This window comes from Haliaeetus albicilla, chromosome 19 (assembly GCF_947461875.1).
Source record: "Haliaeetus albicilla chromosome 19, bHalAlb1.1, whole genome shotgun sequence".
In the NCBI taxonomy this organism is placed as follows: Eukaryota; Metazoa; Chordata; class Aves; order Accipitriformes; family Accipitridae; genus Haliaeetus; species Haliaeetus albicilla.
Window position 1 is genome coordinate 9062981 of NC_091501.1, and position 18924 is coordinate 9081904.

General features: G+C 47.5%; 1 protein-coding gene across 1 annotated transcript; it reads right to left on the minus strand.

Annotated features, from left to right (window-relative positions):
* Positions 1–11: 11 nt before the first annotated feature.
* On the minus strand, positions 12–17942 carry DENND11 (DENN domain containing 11). The gene is made up of 9 exons (XM_069807546.1): positions 17630–17942; positions 11425–11524; positions 10183–10341; positions 9334–9487; positions 8935–9073; positions 8332–8463; positions 7996–8146; positions 7444–7512; positions 12–6321 (listed from the first exon to the last, which is right to left on the minus strand). Exons 1-9 carry the CDS (start codon positions 17871–17873, stop codon positions 6126–6128), a joined length of 1344 nt encoding a protein of 447 aa, XP_069663647.1. The 5' UTR covers positions 17874–17942; the 3' UTR covers positions 12–6125.
* Positions 17943–18924: the final 982 nt, after the last annotated feature.

Below are 18924 nucleotides of genomic sequence, written 5' to 3' on the forward strand. Positions count from 1 at the left end.
CAGAGTTCCAGTTAATAATATAGTAGAAATATATTCCTTTGATCAAGTTTAGGTGTATTACAGAGAACCAAATTGGAAAATGTCATCATTGACCCAAAGCTGTATGAAGTACATGTGGAAAGACTCTTTTAACAAGCCAAATGAGTCTTTTTTTCGTAAGTATTCCTTTTATTCCTGTAGTAGTATAACACAAATAAGGGCATCCAAATAACTTTTATTATTCATTGTGTCTGGTTGCTCTTCTCTAATGTAAACAGTGCTTCCCACTCCTTAGGCAACCTACATCCCCTTGAGCCTCAGCACTGTAATTAGTTTTGTTGCTTTTCTGAGCTTTTGTTTATAGCTTTGCTTTAATTGCTGAAAGGAAATATTACTGATTTAGGCAAGGTTATGTGTTGCCCTTCTTATTGTAACTTACAAGTTGACATGAATCTGCCTTGCTTACTGGAAGAAAAAAATTGATGCTTATTTTTCTGATGCGATTGTTGTTTGTACGTGATCTAGTCTAAGTTCATCTGTTGATTCGTTGCTGTAATCAAAATAAGGACATTAGTGAATTGACTTCCAGCCGCTTTGTTGAAGACTGCATCCTGGCTGCATGCTGGTGCAACAGCATCCTCTGCTGGAGACTTGCTAAAGGAAAAACGCTTTGAAGGGGGAAGCAGGGTTGGTTTTCTGCATGATGCTGGAACCAAACTGAACACGGTCCTTCCCTTGACTGTACTGTGGACAAACTAATTACCTAAGCTATTGGGGCAAGCACCCATCACTTTCTTGACTAAGCTCTAGGGGAGTAGAAGCCTGCTAGTTCTTTTTTAATAGTTATGCTGGTGATAGGGCCTGTGTTGTGCTGTCTTTCTTTTGCTCTGCAGCAATTAGGAGTGCCCAGTGGACCCCTGGGTCACTCTCCAAGGACCATGTTGGCTGTGCTCTGCTCTTTTTGCTTGCCACAGAGACACCTTGAACGTTGCTTTACAGCCACTGGCTCATTCAGAGTCAGGGGCAGATCTCACCAACTGAGTTTTTCCTCAAGCTGATGCTTCTGTAATATAATCAGCAATGTTTTTTTCTCAAGTGGCAGGAAAGACAAGGCAGCAGCCGTTTCAAAAAGGTAAGCTTTAATTGTATTAAAAAATACCCATGTTTTAGTAAGCAGTTTTTCTACACAGCCACAGGCCTATGGGAGCAACCACACATCTGCAAGATGCAAACATCATCAGAGCTGTTAGAACTACAACCAGCCTGCTGCAAGGGGTGAGATGGTAAGAACTAGCTTCTGGTTCACCTGTACCAGTTTACAGGGAAAACAACTAATTCTCTTCCATAGTATCAGATGCATGGCTCCCATTGCAGTGTGATTCCTTGCTTGAGGGTAACCAAGAGCTCCCTTCAGAACTGGTATTGTTAATGCTGTCCTGATGTTAAACTACCAAGTATCATCTGAGACAGGCTGATATTTAAATATTCATATCAGCATAAGTTGAGTAGCTCATATAAATACCATTCAAGTAATTTTTTCCCCTTCCTCTACAGTTCAGAGGTCTACCAGTATGGGGCGGTTCTAGGCCTCTGAATTGCAACATTCAGAGGGGAGGTGTGAGAAAAACATTACATAAAAGAAGCAGGGGCTGAACCTGCTATCTACAATGTTGAGGAAAGGACTCAGTTCTCATGTTTCTGTCTGGCAGCAAGATAAACAACTTTCTTTGTATGAACTCCAGGACAGGAAGCAGGAGTAGAAACCTAGGTCCCACTCATGAAAACATTTATCCTAGCTTCAACTTACAGTCCATTCTAGAAAGGCTTAAAATACTGTAACATAAATAAAAAGGAAGGATAACAACCTAATGATGGACCAGCCCAAGGCACCCATTTATTTTAACCATGATTAAACATTCCCATTTGAATGGCATGTTGCATTAACCAGGACCTGAAATGCTGGTTCATAGCCATCTAGTACCCTCTGTTTTAGACAGACATATCATTCTGTTAAGTCAGTACATTCCAGTCCCTCGCAAAAGACATAATCACTAGACCACTAGCTTTGGGGGGCAGAAAGGAGACAGCAACTAACAGAAATAATAGCTATGATGAGAGAATTTGGGTTAGTATGCATGCTTTGTACCTAGACTTTTGCATTAGGACAGAGTGCTCTTGCCTTTCCCCTTCCCAGAGCAAAGCATGCCTGTCCCTTGCCTAGTCTGTCACCAAGAGGGCCACAGCTACTCCTAGCTTTTTGCCCATTAACTTTGGCAGTTCTTAAAATGGAAGAAGTATTACAATAGCACTGCTTTACGGAGTAAGCTGTACAGTAAGCTACTTTGCCTTGAAAAGGTGATGGAACTTTCTTCGGCCCTTAAGGATGCTGGATAGGCAAGCTCATCTCCTGTGACAGACATGACCATTAGCTCTTACATTGGAGTAACTACTTAATATATGCTAGAAAATAAGGTATTAGCATGTCTCCAAGACAAATCTGAGCTCTTTAATTCAGTAAAATGCCTTTCTCCTAGTATCCATTATAGTTTTTAGCTGTACTTGGCTCTATGCAGCTTGGCCTAACCTTGCAGTGAGAAGACTTTTGCATGATTTAAGTGTCTGGCATGGTATCCCTTGTTCAGACTGAAAACCTAGCTTTTATTTCTCTCTCAGGGTTTACCCTCCAATCCAGATAGTACAAGTAATAATAATACATTACTTGATTATACATTTCTAGTGCAACTTGAGTTAAGACGCAATTATGAAGCTCTTGCTCTCCTATTGAAACTCAAGCAAGTACCAGCTTGGGGAGCACCTGCAATGGCTGTGCTATGACTTGAGTGTTAGAGAGGAACATACCAGACTGTGTCTACCAGGGCATGGGATATATACATGGTTACTGTAACCACCATTCAACCTGGGCTCTGATCACAAGCAACTGACCAGAGACATCACACCAAAGAAATGAAAGGCACCACTGTAAAGGCAAAGTACTTAAAATGGAGAAGAGGACTACTTTTGCAGTAATAAGCAATATTCTACCTTATGCCACACTTTCCTCCCTAATTCAAAATACACCAAGTAACTGTCTCCCATCCTACAGCTAGTATTCAAAAAAGCAACTATTAAGTGCCAAGGAGGGGATTTTAAATGTACGCACTTAACTGTTTTACCTTGAATTATGTTATCTCCTGGAAAGAAGATTCAGTGAAGTTGGTTCCAAACAAAAACAGTCTACTGAACAAGCCCTCATGGCCCAAGCTGTAGCCATTTGTTTATATTATGTACCCATTTATCAAGGATTTTCCACATGTGACAACAATGAAAGCAATGTCTATTAGAAAAGGGGAGTACAGGTGGAAAATTCTTTTGCACCAAATCCAACAAGGAAGGGTTAGGCTAGAGAAGTCTTTTTGTTCTGTTTTCTGTCTTCTGTAGCAGTCACCTGCCAAGAGAGGCTGTAGAGAAGCAGAATTACAAGGAAGAGGAAAATAGGCCGTACCCATCCAGCTGGGATGTAGCAGGGATGCTGCTTTCACAGTAATCTGCTTGCTTTGATGCTTCTGCACCCACACTACTGCTAGCAACTGAAGCCCTAGTTTCTGGAAAGCAGAGGTTTAATAAATGTCAAATAGTAATTTCAGGAGGTTCTGCTCAGTGGGCTCTAGCAGTGCTGTCTAGTAGACCTGATGTCCTGACAGCTTGTGAACATAGCGCTCTAATGCAGGGTGTTAGAAAGCCTCTGACTGCAGAGGCTGTAAAATTTCAGTGACAAATTAAAGGTTTGTTTCTATTTAGTTCAGCAAAAGAACTACTGACATCAATGAGAACAGAAAGCCATTAACAGCTGACCACAGCTAAACTATGTAGCAAACCTTCAAGAAAGTGAGAGGAAGAATTGCTAGAGACTAATTTCAGTTCCTTTTTTTTATATCTGAAGGAAGTAAAGTAAGTAAGTGACAGCAATACAATGCCAGCTATACCTCCTCAGGGATCTTCACTGCAGACAGCATGTTAAAACTAAAGTGAAAGTTAGAAAAAACCATGGAGATTGTGGGTCACTTTTATACTAGAGGTGTCAATTTAAAACCAAAGCCTTAAGGAAAGCCTTTTCTTCCCATTAAATGATATTCAGCTCTGTTTTTTCCTCTTTCCCCATTTTTTTCCCCAGCCTTCTAAGGATGATTACATTACAGTCGTGAGCAACTGGTAATACAAGCAGCAGCATGTTTTCTCCTGTACAAAAACATTCAAAGCCCTGAAAAAGCAGGCAGGGGAGTGGCTGCTCAGAGAGAAGCAGATCACAGGAACATAATATGCTGAAGCCTGTACTAATGAACTGTGCAATAAGCCTTGTGAGGCCCCTGATCCCCACACCTCACTAAAACCTCTGAAACCACAGCAAGCAAAACTACATAGCCTTCAAGGAGAAACAGGACATGCCAGCTTGCTTCCTTCCAGATGGAGACAATCCACAGAGGATCTACTTGGAGCACATTTGCATCACCTGTTTTAAAAAGAATTAGTGGGTGAGACTTCGGTGGTTCAGGCTCTGCCTCATCCTATAAAATGCTAGGATAAATGGATACATCAGCTACAGTTTGCATTTCTACAAACTGCAGAAAGGCTCCAAGGGTGCTAAAGTCTATTACGGTAGAAGCAGCAGCTAATTAGCTATAGCCACAGTTCAGGAAGAACAGTTAGCTTAAAGCTGATGCTACTACTGGCTGAAGGATTTGGGGCAAAGCAGTCACACCTAGAACCTACAGCACCATTCTTTGATTTCACATGGTGAACGGATTACTCTTTACTGGGATAGCCTTCCTGGAGGTAGCCACTGGTCCTGCATAAACTGAATCCTGTTCTTTCCACAGCACAAGAATAAGACACTGTTCATCTGGTTCTACAGCTTCTCTGCCCAGGAAAAAAAGGCTTGCTGTTAGACATTGCTTCTAGCAGCTGTGCCAGTTAAGAACACCAAACTCCAAGGGAACCTCCTGCAAACTGCGAAGTCATTCCAGCCAGAAGGTCCCATACTGCTCTGTCTCACACTGAAAGCCAAGGACAGCAGCAGACAGTGCTGAAGGCTGTGTGACAAAAGGAGGATCAGCAGACATTGTTAAAGCAAAGGAGTGACAAGTACCATCTGCTACAAAGGAAGGCCTAGTGACATTAAAGCGTACTTATTCAACCCAATCTGGTCCAGCACCATCTGAGCTGAGGCTGGAGAACATGGTGACTGCAAGGTGGCTCAGTGATGTTGGTCCCTGTTAAATGGGAGACCATCTTGCTGGTTTGAAGATTTTTAAACCAAAGCAGCAGGTGTGATGCAACTGAAAGCCAGAGGAAGTGGTAGGAGGGATTAAGTAGAGATGGTGCTCTTCTCCAGCTATGAGATAGGTAGTCTTTGCCAGTTTATGCCACCTCAAATGCTGGAAGTGAAACCATGCTGCTCTGGTAAGCAAAGTATTAAGATTCTGTAGCACCCCCTTGTCCCAAACTTGTTTCTGCCATTGATGAGGAAGGGTGGCTTTATTCCAACTCAGCTCCTAAAATTGGGTGAGGGGTGTTTAAAGGAGTCCTGGTTTTTTATCATTGGTTTAACTGTCCCCACCAATAAACATGGTAGGACAGATGTTTTATGAGACTGGGCCACTAACAGCCTGTGCTGAAGCTCTCTTCAGTCCCCAAGTGGAAGAGGGGATAATAGGAGGGTTTTTCCAGTCAAGTCTTGAGGGCTCAGCTACAGCATTTCACATTGGTCCCCATCAGACAAAGTGCTTTCCTGAAGTCTTCAGCCCTCAGGTATCCAGGCTAGGCCAAAACCTAGCTATCACTGGCAACAGTGAGGATTGGTGCAAAGGTGCCACTGGTCCTATCTAAACAAGACAAAAAAACACAAATGAAAGAGAAAGGGAGACAAAACCAAACAAAAAACCCCAAACCTGGAGCAGGTACTCATTGGGAAGATGAGGGGGAGAAAATAAAATCACATTTTGTTTTAAAATTATAAATACTCTCCATATAAAGTTATTAAATAAAATGAGATCTGTCCAGTGGCTGTGGTGAGTTCCAGTGATCCTCCTAAGCAATGTCTGGTAGTCTTTAAAAAATGATCTTTGCTCCCCATCTCTCTTGCCCTTGGTTTAAGTGCAGCAGGGGTTGTCAATGACTAGCATAACATCAATGCCATACACTTCCAGTAGGTCCATAAGGAAACTTCGATCCCCTTGGGGATCCAGGCCCATGCCTCGTGCGTGGTCAGCTGTCAGTGTCTTGTCCTGGCTGGCTGACACCTCCATCAGCGTCTGAAATATGCGGTTGTTCTGCTCCATGAAAAACCTATAGGATAAAGTCAGCTAAGATGATGGCATTGGACCCCCAAAAAGATAGCATATTTACTAAACAGGCAGCAGAGCTCCAGAACTGCATTTAACCCCCTTTAATCATAGAACCCACCTTCTTAGGTGACGTTGTAGTAGTTTTCCATCCACCCTATGGATGACCCAGAATAAACAAAGATAAAGCAGTAACTTTTAATTTACGGCAGTGCTTCTGTCTGGCTGATTTATGGTAGGCATTTCACTCTTCAGAAGCAAGCCACGTTATCAGCTAATGTGTACTTTGTGGTAACCAAGTGGGTATATCAGACCTATAGGTCCCATAATGCAAAGAAGAAAACGGCATTGTCATCCATCTAGTAAGCCACTGGGTAAATAAATTCTCCATTACTGTGCAGAACATAGCAGTGGGAGCTACTTCTTACCTAGTGCTTTCCTAGGAACATGCAAGGCTGTTCAGAAGGAACTCTGACTACATGTGTGCAGCTCAGTGATCAGGGCTCTGCCCTGACAACCCTTCACACAGTTTCATCCCATTACTTCTCACCTGCTGCAGACTGTGAACAGTAGCAACAGGCAGTGAAGGACTTCAGAGGTGGCAGAGCTGTAGTTTTCATCTAATTCCATACCTCATACTCTACACCTGGTTCCTCTGTTTGCCAAGCACAAAGCCAGCCACATCAATGGGCCAGTCTTTCACATGCAGGTCTTATCTCCACACTGTACCTCCCTCAGCATGGTACAGTGCCTGTTTCCCCTGGACATTGTCCTTTCCCGAGCCAAATGTTCTGGCATGAAAAGTCCTGTAGTGCTTATGTTTTCAAAAATGGGAAGGGATTCTTGCATTTCTAATTGTGTTTTTAAAATTCCCTTCTCCCTCCCAGCACTTAAGAGACCACAGTGGAGACTAGCATGGCTGCATTTGGCTTCTCAAATTGAAAAGAAGATGATCTGAAAAGGAAGAGGCAGTTTGGTTCTTGGATCCCTAGAGAAAGAGAGCTGACTATGGAATTATGTTAATCATGATGTTTCATAATATGCCAAACCAGTGCAACATGGAATCAGTGAAAGAGGCTCCCTAAGCCTAACAGTGACCAACTAAGTGTTAGAGGTAGCCACTCACAAGATGAAAAGGTCCTCTTCACAGGAGCTACAATCCTCGCCAACTTCTTGAGAATACATTAACATCTGCCTGAGAGAAGGGAGACAGATTAATTGAACATACCTACAGTGAACCTCAAAGCATTATGAGAAGACAAGGATTACAACTAAAACTTCACATCCATTTCTTGGAGACCAATCAGACTAACACTTGCCTCGATATCTGAGGCAACAGGGTAGTCTTTATATGGCACTGGACTAGAAAGCAGGCTGTTTTCAGTTCTGCTACTGATCAGTGGTGAACCAATGGTGAGTCACAACCTCTGCTTCTCTTCCTGCCTTCTATCTGCTCCATCAGCTCACTGGCAGAGTGATTGTATGTGTGCAGAGTGCCCAGCAGCTCTCACACCAGTCAGCTACAGTGGAACCAGAATCTCAAAGAGATGAGCTGAAGCAGTGGGAAACGTTGACAATTCTAAGACAAGAAGGAAAGTACAAAGGAGCAGTGTCCTCTTTATCCCACATCACACTGCTGTCCTATCGGGACCAGGACCACCCAGATGTCCATTATTACCTCTGGTCATTGAGCCGTCGGTACTTCTCCTTGTCAGCATTGTTAATTTTCAGGAGTGGTTGCAGATGCTCATGGTGCGTCTTCACATTCTGGTTGTCCACATACACGTCATAGAGATCCCGTTTCTCCTCAAAGATCTTTTCTGTTGTACCTGCCAAAATCAGAGAAGATTTTCAGAGCAGCATGTTGCTGTCCCAACAGACCAACTGTTCTCTCCTGCTTTCGTAGTCATTCCATGCACATCCTATTTCTCATCAGTTTTATTCCACAGTCTGGTGTCTCAAGACATTTTGCAGCCTGAAGTTAAAAACGTCACGCCTAATCCATCATACTTACAGGCCACATATGATACTTCTGTCTCCAGCATTTCTATGTCTGCCACATTCACATAGAAGAACGGTTTGGACTCTGGGACAGTTCCTCCAAGACCAGGGAGAGAAACATTGGCAAGGCAACAGCAGCAATACACTGCGGACAAGAGAAGTACATCCTGAGATGCTTTCAGTATTCCCTCAAGGACATTCTGAGCCCCACTTACCCAGTTCTCCCACACACTTCTATGAAAACAATGGTTAGAGCTGTGAAATGCCCCTGAACACCAGAACTTCTCAAGTGGGGACATCCTGTTTTGGATAGGAAATAATCGGTTCTCCCATAGGAATCCCATGTTCTAGATGCCACAAATTCATTCAGCACTCCTACTGTCCTGTGCTGAGAGGAACTGTGTTTGACAATGCCAGGTATGTCCTTACCCAAAAGGCCTGAAGAAAAGCATTTTGTAGGAAATGGGTAAATGCAGGCTGAACAGTATCTTCACAAGGAATGGTTGCAATGGATTTTGAAGACCTGCATGATGTCTATCCCCCTCAGTACCCACAGGCATTTCTGCAGTGCTTCAGCCTACTAGATCAGAGCACTGCGGTGTCCCTGGAAACATACCTCTATAGCAGACAACTCCAACTGGGGGCGGTGAAAATATCAATATGCGCTTGCGCAGCAGGGCAAACTTCCAGAGGACAAGGATCTGCTCACCGAAGAATTTGATGAACTGAGACATACAGCCAGCAGGGTGTGTGATCTGCAGGTGGAGGGAAAGGGAAGAAAAAAGCTCAGAGGTGAAGCAGGGACACATGCACAGATGCTAAGTCTAAATGTGGGAGCAAGACCAGCACACAGCAATGACAGGGAACTGCAGCTTGTAACAGTCCAAGTAACAAAATCTTATCTAAAGCAGCCTACAAAGCGCTGGAGTGACTGCTTATATAAAGGAGTATGAGACACCACCAAGGAGCAGCACCACGCTGCCCACTCCTGCAAGCTTCAGAGCACCTGCCTCACCTTCATCTCTGGGTACATGTATCTGTGGATGGATGGCAGCCAGTGGACAGGTTGCTGAGAGGTGGCGGTGCCCTTGCTATCAGGGAGAACTCCTTTCTTGTCATCATAGAACGCCTCTAGATGGGAGTAGTGCCCTGGCATCTCCAGCTGGTGTCTGGAAAAGAAAGGAAAAAAGAGATCTGCAGTGTCTCCAGACTCTACTTATTAAGTGCCTTGCCCCCAGCCAACATCTGCTTTCCCAGCTAGCAAAGGAGCCCTGGGTGCCTCAGTTGCACAGACTTATCCAGGAGCGCAGCTGAAGCGTCAGGAGTAACACCAGCTTTCAGTGCAGCCAGAGAACACGGGCAGGACTGAAGCAGACAGCAAGCTGATGTATCCATAGTACTACTGATCCTCTTTTAAAATATGCTCAGGTAGGAACAGCTTTCCATTCTACCATCACCATTTTCCCTGCCAAGTCCACTCAACACAGCTAAAGCACACACCTAGCCAGGAGCACCATCATAGGTTTAGAAGCCTTTGTGAGCCCTTAGTAAAATGGTTTTCAGAAGGAGAAAAGGAGAACTTCTTGTTCTCTCAACTCTCTCCTTGACACTTAGGTCCACACAAAATAAGTAGGATTTGGATAGCATTTGACTAGCCTGTCATCAATGAAGAGAGTGCTGCTATCATTTCCTTGTCTCCTTCCCGTTGTGAACCTGTAACTCTTTCTGGAGAAGTAGTTATTCAAGGAAGTCGTAGCTCAGTGTTGTAGCCAAACTCTCACTCATGCCTAAAACTGCTCTCCATCAGGGCAACATTACCTCTCCTAGGCAGGGAGTGGCCAGCCCCATTCCCAAGGGAACTTACCTGACCTGGTTCTCCAGGAAGTGCATGTACCTATACAGCAGGGTGTAGGAAGGGGAGAGAATCCCCACGGACTTCATGCGGGCACCACGCTCTAACTCACTCTCCACAGGCATGTTGGCAAAGCAGGCCAGGCCAAAACAGAGCCCCTTCCGGAAATAACTGGAGACAAATGTTTGACAGAAGGGTTAGTGTTAAAAAGAGCAAAAAGGAAGGAAGAAAGAAAGAAAGAAAGGTAACTGACCACAAAAAATAGTGATTAGGGAACACAGTTCCTTCTTTAAGGAAACCCCTGAAATCCCACCCTGCTATCTGAAGGGCTGAGGACAAGCCTTGGGTGTCCTAGTCTTCTCAGGAACAAGACAGGACATTTAAAGCAAGAGCTCCCAGGAGTTCCCACTAAAGCTCCTACCAGCCACGTCACTGGAACGCAAGAAAGGAAAGAACTTGGAAGAAAGACCAACAGAGGATACAGGACCCAGCCAACACAGTGCCCTTCTTCCAAGGAAGAAAAGCCTGCAGTGCATGAAGTTCTGAGTACAGTCTAGCTACCTAGTTATATTTTGGGTGCCAGCATGTGGAAGCATACTCTACCTGAGTAAAATGGTTCAGGTCATGTGCCTTTGAGAAAGTAACTGTTATTCCTGACCAAAAGGAATTGTGACACTGCAATTCATTGCAAAACATTGCTGCATTGCAACACTGGGTTAGTAAAAGGATGGGAACACAGAAAATTCCTAGCTTATGTCTTTCCACTGAAGGAAGGAGCTAGCAAAGAAGAAAGTGAGCAAGGACTGTTTATCACAACATTTAAAGGATCCAAAAGCACTTGCAGAATTAAGAACCTTTTTCTAAGTCCAGTTCCTGCAAAATCCTTCCCGTTTCAGTTCTGCCATCCTTTCCCCTTCACCCTAGGCCTCTGCTGACAGTCCCAGTAGCAGCACTGCAGTATGATTTGCCCAATACGCATTAAAATTTGCACACCAAGAAGCTGGCCTGCCCCATTCACCAGCTGGCCTCCACAGCCAAAGCTGTCACGCAGCAGATCCCCACAGCTAGCTGGTACTTGATATGATGTTGGAGTAACTGAAGAGTATCTTTGGCTCGGCTAGATACAGTTTAGCAGCACGTTTATGCAGGAACTCAACTTCATAGATGGTATTTTTCTTGCATGTTCTGAGTTAAGGGATGGTGGTGTAGGTTTACAGCTTAGAGAAAGAAGTAATATAGCTCAGACATACTCACATGAAATCTGACTGGATTTTGTGGGACCCACTTGCCATGGATTTGAATTCCACACCTTCTAAATCAATATCTTGGGGTAAACACCACTCCACCATGTTGCCTGCAGAGAAGCAAATTTATTTCATTGGGTAAACTTGAACACAGCACTCATTTCGAAAGCGCAAACACTAGCAACAGCAAGTTGTTGCTTTTACATCACTGGGATGCCAGTAACAGCGCACTAACGCAACTCCTGAACCCCTAAATTGTCACAGACAGTAGCTGACATACTATACTCCACATCTCTTGCAAACGTTACTTGTTGCAGCACAACACCCTGATATTGCAGGACTTCTGGAGCCGTTTCTGAGGCTAGTGCTATTTTGTGGGTTTATCCTTTATAAGCTGAATCACATAGCAGCTACAATTTTACCTGACAGTGGATAAGCTATGGTATTAACGCTGTTCCACTCAGGCCATCTACATGAGTACCCAATATAGAAAGAACCCGAAGTATAGACTGCTACTCTTTAGGACGAGTTTCTGCAATAGCTCATACCACCATCAATATTGTCCTTTGGCAGGGCTCGGCAGGGCTGGTCAAACAGAAACCCCTAAGCCAGCATCCCAATCATCACTACTTCCCTGGAATCCTCGTATTTTGTTTAGGATAGGAGGAGTTAGCTGAAGCTTTATATGGAGGCTGAGGTGATCCAAGTACTGCAACATGTTTGTGCATGCTAGAATAACCAAACAAAAAAGCACAAAAATTACAAGCTAGATCAAGATTAGCAAACATCTGTCACCTGCCAACCCAGCCATAAAGCATGCAGTTGTTCAGTGGAAAAGGCCACCTGAGGAGCCTGATCCTGGAACAGATGATGTCAGAGAAGTCACAAAAAGTCCCTAAAGCCAATGAAGTCCCACTCTGCCACTGGCAAGTTTACCATGGACAAAAAAGGGGGACCTCTTATGCTTTCTCATGCCAGCTCTTCAGAGCCTAACCGGCTCATCTGGATGCTCTCACTACACCGAGGGGTGCTCCAGGTTTACCCACTGAGTTTCGGTTCTCTGTCAGCCTGCCCATAGCAACAGCATTTGAAGTAATGCGACTTCTTTTTAGCAACAAAGCAAACAAACATTCTTCAGTATAATGCAATGGCAGGTGCAGCACGAAGATGCCTTCTACTGGTACAGTCCTTCCCCTGCCCTTTGGGGTAAGCATCCCAGGTGTGTTTGCGTGGCCAGTGTACATTTGGAAGGGCCTTACACTCAGCTGAGACTTTAAGATGTATTTAAATATAAGCCTCATTTCTGAAGCCTGTCTTTTGTGTTATTACTCATACTGCACAAGTATATGCATGCACTCTCGCACAGGAATTGGGCTTAGCTACTGACATTTAAATAGGCTATTTTTCTTCTCACATTGCTACTGCGTTCAGCAGACCTCCCCCAACCCTGCCTGGCAAGGACTTCAGAAAAACAACAGCATTAAGCGTGGCAATAGAAGAAGTTTTTCACCCAGCTAACCACTTCTAGTCCGCAAGTAGACCTCTCCCGCAGAACCGGCCTGGCTGGGGAGCAGCGGCAGCCTCGTGACCCCGAGCACAGCTCTGTGCAATCACACGCGAAACCACAGAGCTCTGCTGTAAAGCGTCTTCGCCTCTGAGGCGTGTGAAAGGCTGGCAGAGAAAGCCAGTGACATCATGTCAGCCTGCGCGGTCCCCTGTAGGTTTTGCATATTATATATAGAAGTTGGCTTTTGTTGTTTGGGGTTTTTTGTGTGTGTGTTTGGTTTTCTTTTTAAAGGCACAAGACCCTTCCTTGGAAGAGCGAGGAAGTCAACTCTTAAGACTGTTGCCTCTTAACCACAAAATTGTGGTTAAGGCCAGATCTGCTTTTAAGTCTTGCGTCACAGAGAATCACTTATTGGTCATTACCTAGAGATTAATAGATCAATATGCAAGAGCACCATTGAGCAAAGGAAACTGTTTGACTTTGTTCAGTTTAGTCACAAACACTACTATCAGGTATAATATCCACTTAAAGAGGTGTTGAAGGGACATGGCCCAAACAATGTCTGTTCTGCAGCAGTAAGTAAGGAAAAGACGCCTTGAAACAGATTCTTACCCTACACGTAACCACAAAGCAAACTTGCATATCACACAGCTATTTTTTTTCCTAGGATCTGTCACAAGCAACCCACACCTGCGCTCCTGGCCGTTCCTCACACCACCTTGCTCTATGAACGTACAGGCGACGTGGCAGTCTGAGAACAAACGCGGAGATATAAAAAAAATTAAGAAAGTCAGTCTGGCGAAACAGTAGAGCAAACAAAGGAAAGACTTCACCCAGATGCGATAGCGACTGCCAGCCTGCCCAAGAAACCGGAGGAGGGAGGAGGGAGCAATGTTGTAGAAAAACAGGAAGCATTGCCCTTCCCCGCGCAGAAAGCAGCTCTCGTGCGCACAGGAAACTTTCCAAGTGAGAGTCACCCAGTGTTAGAGAGCGGGCGAGTGGTTTTGCTGAGAGTCAAATCTGCAGATCTGGAGATCTCTTGGGAGCTACCTCCCAGCTCCAGGCCAGGTCAGAGCCGGCACTCTCAGTTTCTGGTGTGCAAAGTTAAGGATGTTCTTCCTCCTTCTCTTCTATTTTCTCTCCCCTGGATTTTCACATCCTTACAGAAGTGACGATGGCACTAGCATTTGGTGGTCAGCACCTGGCCCTCCTCACCATCAGATGTTTCCCCAAGATCTTTAGGGTCCCCGCCTGTGCAATGCTACCATGTTGTGCCAGGACACAAGAAGCACAAAGTGTGACCTAGCTGTCACACTGGCTCCGTTTCCTGCATGGAAGAAATGTGGGACACAAAACCAGAGTATTTGCATGTTCACTGGTGCAAAACAGATTACTTCCCTCCCTTCCCTCCTTGTCTCCCTCCATTACTCACATCACTCTTTAAACCAACAGACTGTGGGGACCTCCACAACGTTGACTATCATCTTCTCCATCACAGAAAAAGGGCTAAGAAGGTTCAGCCTCTCTTCGACTATTCTGATCTGACAGAGTCGATGTGGCCATGGACTTTGCTTCATCTTTCTTTATCTCCCTCCCAAAGCAAAGTTTATTGTTGTATTTTCACTTGCTTTACCCAAGACAAGTATGAGGCTTGGAAAGCACATGTGCTCTAACCTAACGCCAAGTAAGTCACAGCCACCAGATGTATGCCCATTGCTGCCCGAGATAGTGCTGGGTCTTCTGTTACTACCTGCCCAAGGGAACACCCACACTAGGAAATTCAGCAGCCTCATTAAAGCCCCTTGTGACCATGCTCTTTAAAGGGCAGTGTTTGCACAGACCTGGTGCTCACGCTTTTTGAAGCATCAGAGCATTCCCAACTGGTCACTCCCTGAAGGAGGGGACTGCCAAGGGCAGGGAGCAACGAGAAGATGGCACGGTTGGCTGCTGGGCTGCCACCATTCTGCACTTAATCTACAGTTCACTTTCTGCATTAGTGCAAGAGTCGCCTTTGTAATAGTGGTGAAAAGAGCTCCTTCTCAAGTGCCACAAGGCTCACCATTCTGGAGGTGATGACAACACTGCTGATTTAGAAGCTGCCTCTGGCTGTTATGTTCAGCCACTCACATGAGCATTGAGAGAGTCCCAGAGACACTGGAACCGTAACAGTGGCCTGGCAACCCCACAACCTACCTTCGTGAAGTCATCACATGCAACTGCTAGGCAACACTGACCTTGTCTGCTTCAAGCCCTTCTAAATTGAGGAGGAAAGCTGTTAGGTTCTTTATTAGCATAGTAACCACTTTATCCTTCTACAGTAAAGTATCTCTCACCCAATTGCTTGCCTGTATTTGAGTAAACACTACCTGGTGTAACTACCCTCCCAGCCACCACCAGAAATCCTGCCTTTCCCATGCCTGACCAAGCTACCAAAGGAGGTCTGCTGTGCTTTTCCTGGGCAGGATCAAGCAGGTTTCCAGCTCAGACACTGACTGGATGACCTCCTTTAAGTCACACACAAGGACCAGATACCCTTATGAACATTACAGAAGTCCTTCACACCATCTGATGTAGTTGACCCAGGAAGTCCCATATTCTTTTTCTGACCCTAGAAACTTCACACCACTGTGGCTTCAAGATCTTTTTTTCCAAGTCCACATCCTCCATAGGGCACTTTGCCCTTCACCTGTGAAGCTGACATTTGTTGATGTGCTCCTCACAGTCCTATCATGCTCCTTACATTCAGCATCCACGTTGAGTAGCAGCAGGAGGCTAAATCTTCCTGGACTTCACAGACTACTCCAAGGCTGATGACACCCAGCATTAACTGCACATCAGATGTGAGAAGAGCTGTTTCCCAACTTTCCCTGGACTTCATTCAAAGCAACAGCTGGTTCAGAAAAACTCCTGAGAAAGCTCAGCTTTCTGCCAACCAAGACTATCTCACCATTTCGTAGAAGGCATATGCTCTTAGATCGAAAGACAACCTGCTGTTGCTGCAGTCATCCGGACTCTTCCATGTTTTGGATACTTAGGAGAAACACCTCCCCTTTCCATCTCCTGTTGGAAAGATGACATCCAATCTCATTCTGGATTTTGATGAGTCAAGAGCCTCTGACCTCTAGACTGAAGACACCTCTCTCTGGTGCAGTATGAAACAGGTAACTTCTCGAAAGCCCTTTGGTGTTTCAGGACATAGTGGCCATGCTGTTTGGCAGTGTGCATTTCTGACAGCCCATCACACCTAGGGCTCCGTTCTCTTCACTACTTCCTTGGGATTTTCAGTTCAAGACTGGGATTCAGTCTCCACTATCAGGGCCCTCTTGTGAGCATGACATCAGTTACCTCCCCCTTCCACTGAAGAACGCCACCATGCTTTACAGAGCTCTTTCCTGCCTCTAGTACTTTTGCTATGGATTTGCTAAGAAAGTGTCTGTCTACAGAAGAAAGAGAAGCTCGCTCCCAGATCTGGATGCAAATGGGCTGGCTCCTCCATGTCCCAAGCTACTTCCTAAACTTTCTGATCTTACCAAGACTTTCAGCTATGCCCCACTCTTGCCTTTGCATCCCAGGTTGACGCCAGGCAGCTGAAAGACCCAACAATCTGTCTCGGGACATCAGACCCCTAAGCACAGTACCTGTGTTAACAGATGCGAGGCAGGTGCTAACTTTCTATCTGTGTCATAGCATCCTGTTTTGTGGATACCGCTAGAGCAGCATGACTGAGAAAACAAAGTTAAGATGTTTTCTGAAATGCTGATTTGCAGACTTGAAATTAATAACCTCTGCCAGTAAAAGAAGTGATAGAACACCAAAGTCTGACAGTGCCGAGGGAGATGGATACGGCAGTGAAAGGTAGAAAATACATTTCCTTGCCCCTCTCCTCTGCCCTCCTGGATCGCAGCGCTCCAATTCAAAGCGCCAGAAGTCCCCGAGATCCCACCAGAGGCCAGCCTCTAAACGCACAGGTCACCAAGAAACACACAGCCGAGCTGCTGCTGCTGATCGTGCCCTGCGTGCCTGCCGGATTTACGCCTGCCACTGCCGCCATCCATCCCAGATAGCGGCAGGCAGGTCTACGCCACGACACGCAGACCGAAGCATGCTCTCGAGATGCTGCTAACAGGTTGGTGCCCCCCCGGCAGTGCTGGGCAGAGGCTCGGCCGAGGCCTGGATGCTGTGCGGGGCGCGGGGGCTGCCCCGGTGCCGTCCCCGGCATCTCCATTCCCGGGATCCCCGTCCCCGGGATCCCCGTCCCACGTCCCGCTGCCCAGCAGAGCTACGCCGGTCCCTGCCCGGGTCACCGGCTCTTCCTTCCTCCCGTCACAAGTTCTCCCCGGCGGGATGGAGATCAAGTGCAATCCCCCCCCCCCCCCCCCCACTCCGTTTTCGGCAACCCCCCGGCGCTCCTCGGGAGGCCGGCCGGGGCACGGGGGACCGGCAGCCGTGCCGTGCCGCGAAGCAGCGGTCTCCCGTGGGGGTAGAGGGCAGCCCGGCTCCCGGAGGCCGCTCGCCACGGGGGTCCGGCGACACGGAGGCGGCGGGGGGGAGCGGTCCCCCCCCGGGAGGAGGGATGCAAAGCCGCGGGACCCGCAGCCCGGCCCCGGCCCGCATCCATCTTACTCCAGCGGCACCGGGAGCCCCAGGCGCGGCCCCCGCAGGCCCCGGCCCCCACCCCCCCGCCCCGCCCGCCCCCGGCGCCCCTCACCCGTGCGGGGGTCGAAGGTGACCACGAAGACGGCCACGATCTGGTCCTCCTCCGCCTCCGCCCGCGACGGCCCCGCCGCCTCCGCCGGCCCCGCGCCGCCCCACGGAGCCGCGCTCCAGCCGCCGCCGAGCCGCCGCCCGCCGCCGCCGCCGCCGTTGCCCGCCTCGGCCGCGGGCGGCGGCGCCGACACAGCGGGGCCCTCGGCCCAGAAGAGCAGCGGCGCCTCGTCTGCGCGCTCCACCATGGCCGCGGCCCCCCGCCCGCACGGCGCCGAGCCGAGCCGAGCCGAGCCGCGCCGCACCCCCCGCGCCGCACCGGCCGCCGGCGGGGGGCGGCTCCGGGGCGGGGACGCCGCGGGGGGCGGGGACGCGGAGGGCCACGCCCCCATCGCGGGGGTGGGTGGGGGTGTGTGTGGCTGGCGGGGTGGGGCCGGGCCTCGGGGGCGGGGCGCGGGGCGGGGCTTCTGGCAGTGCCCGCCCCGGGCTGGGGGGCAGCGGGAAGGGGCTGGAGGGCAGCTGGGGCTGGTGGGGGGGTCCCGGCTTCTGTCCCATCCAGTGCCGGCTCCTGGAGGAGCAAGGGAGACTCCCTAAGACAAGGCACTCCGCCCCCCCGTGCTTCATCTCCTCCCGGAGGGCAGGGCCGGCTGCCTGCCTCCTGTGTCCCGTCCCCCCCCGCCGTCAGCCAGTGACCCCAGTGTAGACCAGCTGCCTTTTTGAGCAGGAGCACCAAGGGGGAGAGGAGCCCTGTCGAGCCCATCCTACTGGGTGAGCCAAGGGAGTTGAGCAGAGCAGGCTCAGGGCGAGGAAGGGGACGGTCTCCCGCACCCCCAAATTGCTGCGGTGGAAGCTGCAAGCCACTAATCTGAAAGAGTCAGTGATACCGGTCCAGTATATACTGGCGTGTGTACACATATATATATGCTATAGAAGGATGTGAAACAGTTTTCAGAGGAGCAGGCAAAATCAGCTTGAGTTTGAAAGATGGAGACACAAGTACGACCGAGGCATCCGCAGGCAGCCAACTTTTGTGTAATTACCATCCTCGTTACGCTACCACCAATGTCATTAAGTGTCATTAGGTTTAACTCGGTTCCCTAGGACTTTCTGATTAATTGGATTAGCCAATTAAGCAGGCCACAATTAAAGGGAAGATATTGTCATAAAAGCCTTAATTGTCTAACTTTTTTGCTGTTGAGCAGCTCTGAGTGTTCAATACACCATATAAGAAACACATCATCCAGTTTCCTCAACAGTGAGTTTTGGTTTTTCTCTCCTTTTTTTTGTAACGTTAGCATC

Coding starts and splice junctions, on each gene's coding strand:
- DENND11 (XM_069807546.1), bottom strand. CDS start 17,873: ATGGTGGAGCGCGCAGACGAGGCGCCGCTGCTCTTCTGGGCCGAGGGC. Junction 11,525..17,629: donor CACCTTCGACCCCCGCACGG/GTGAGGGGCGCC, acceptor GCTTCTCTGCAG/GCAACATGGTGGAGTGGTGT. Junction 6,322..7,443: donor GAAGAGGACCTTTTCATCTT/GTGAGTGGCTAC, acceptor TTTATCCTATAG/GTTTTTCATGGAGCAGAACA.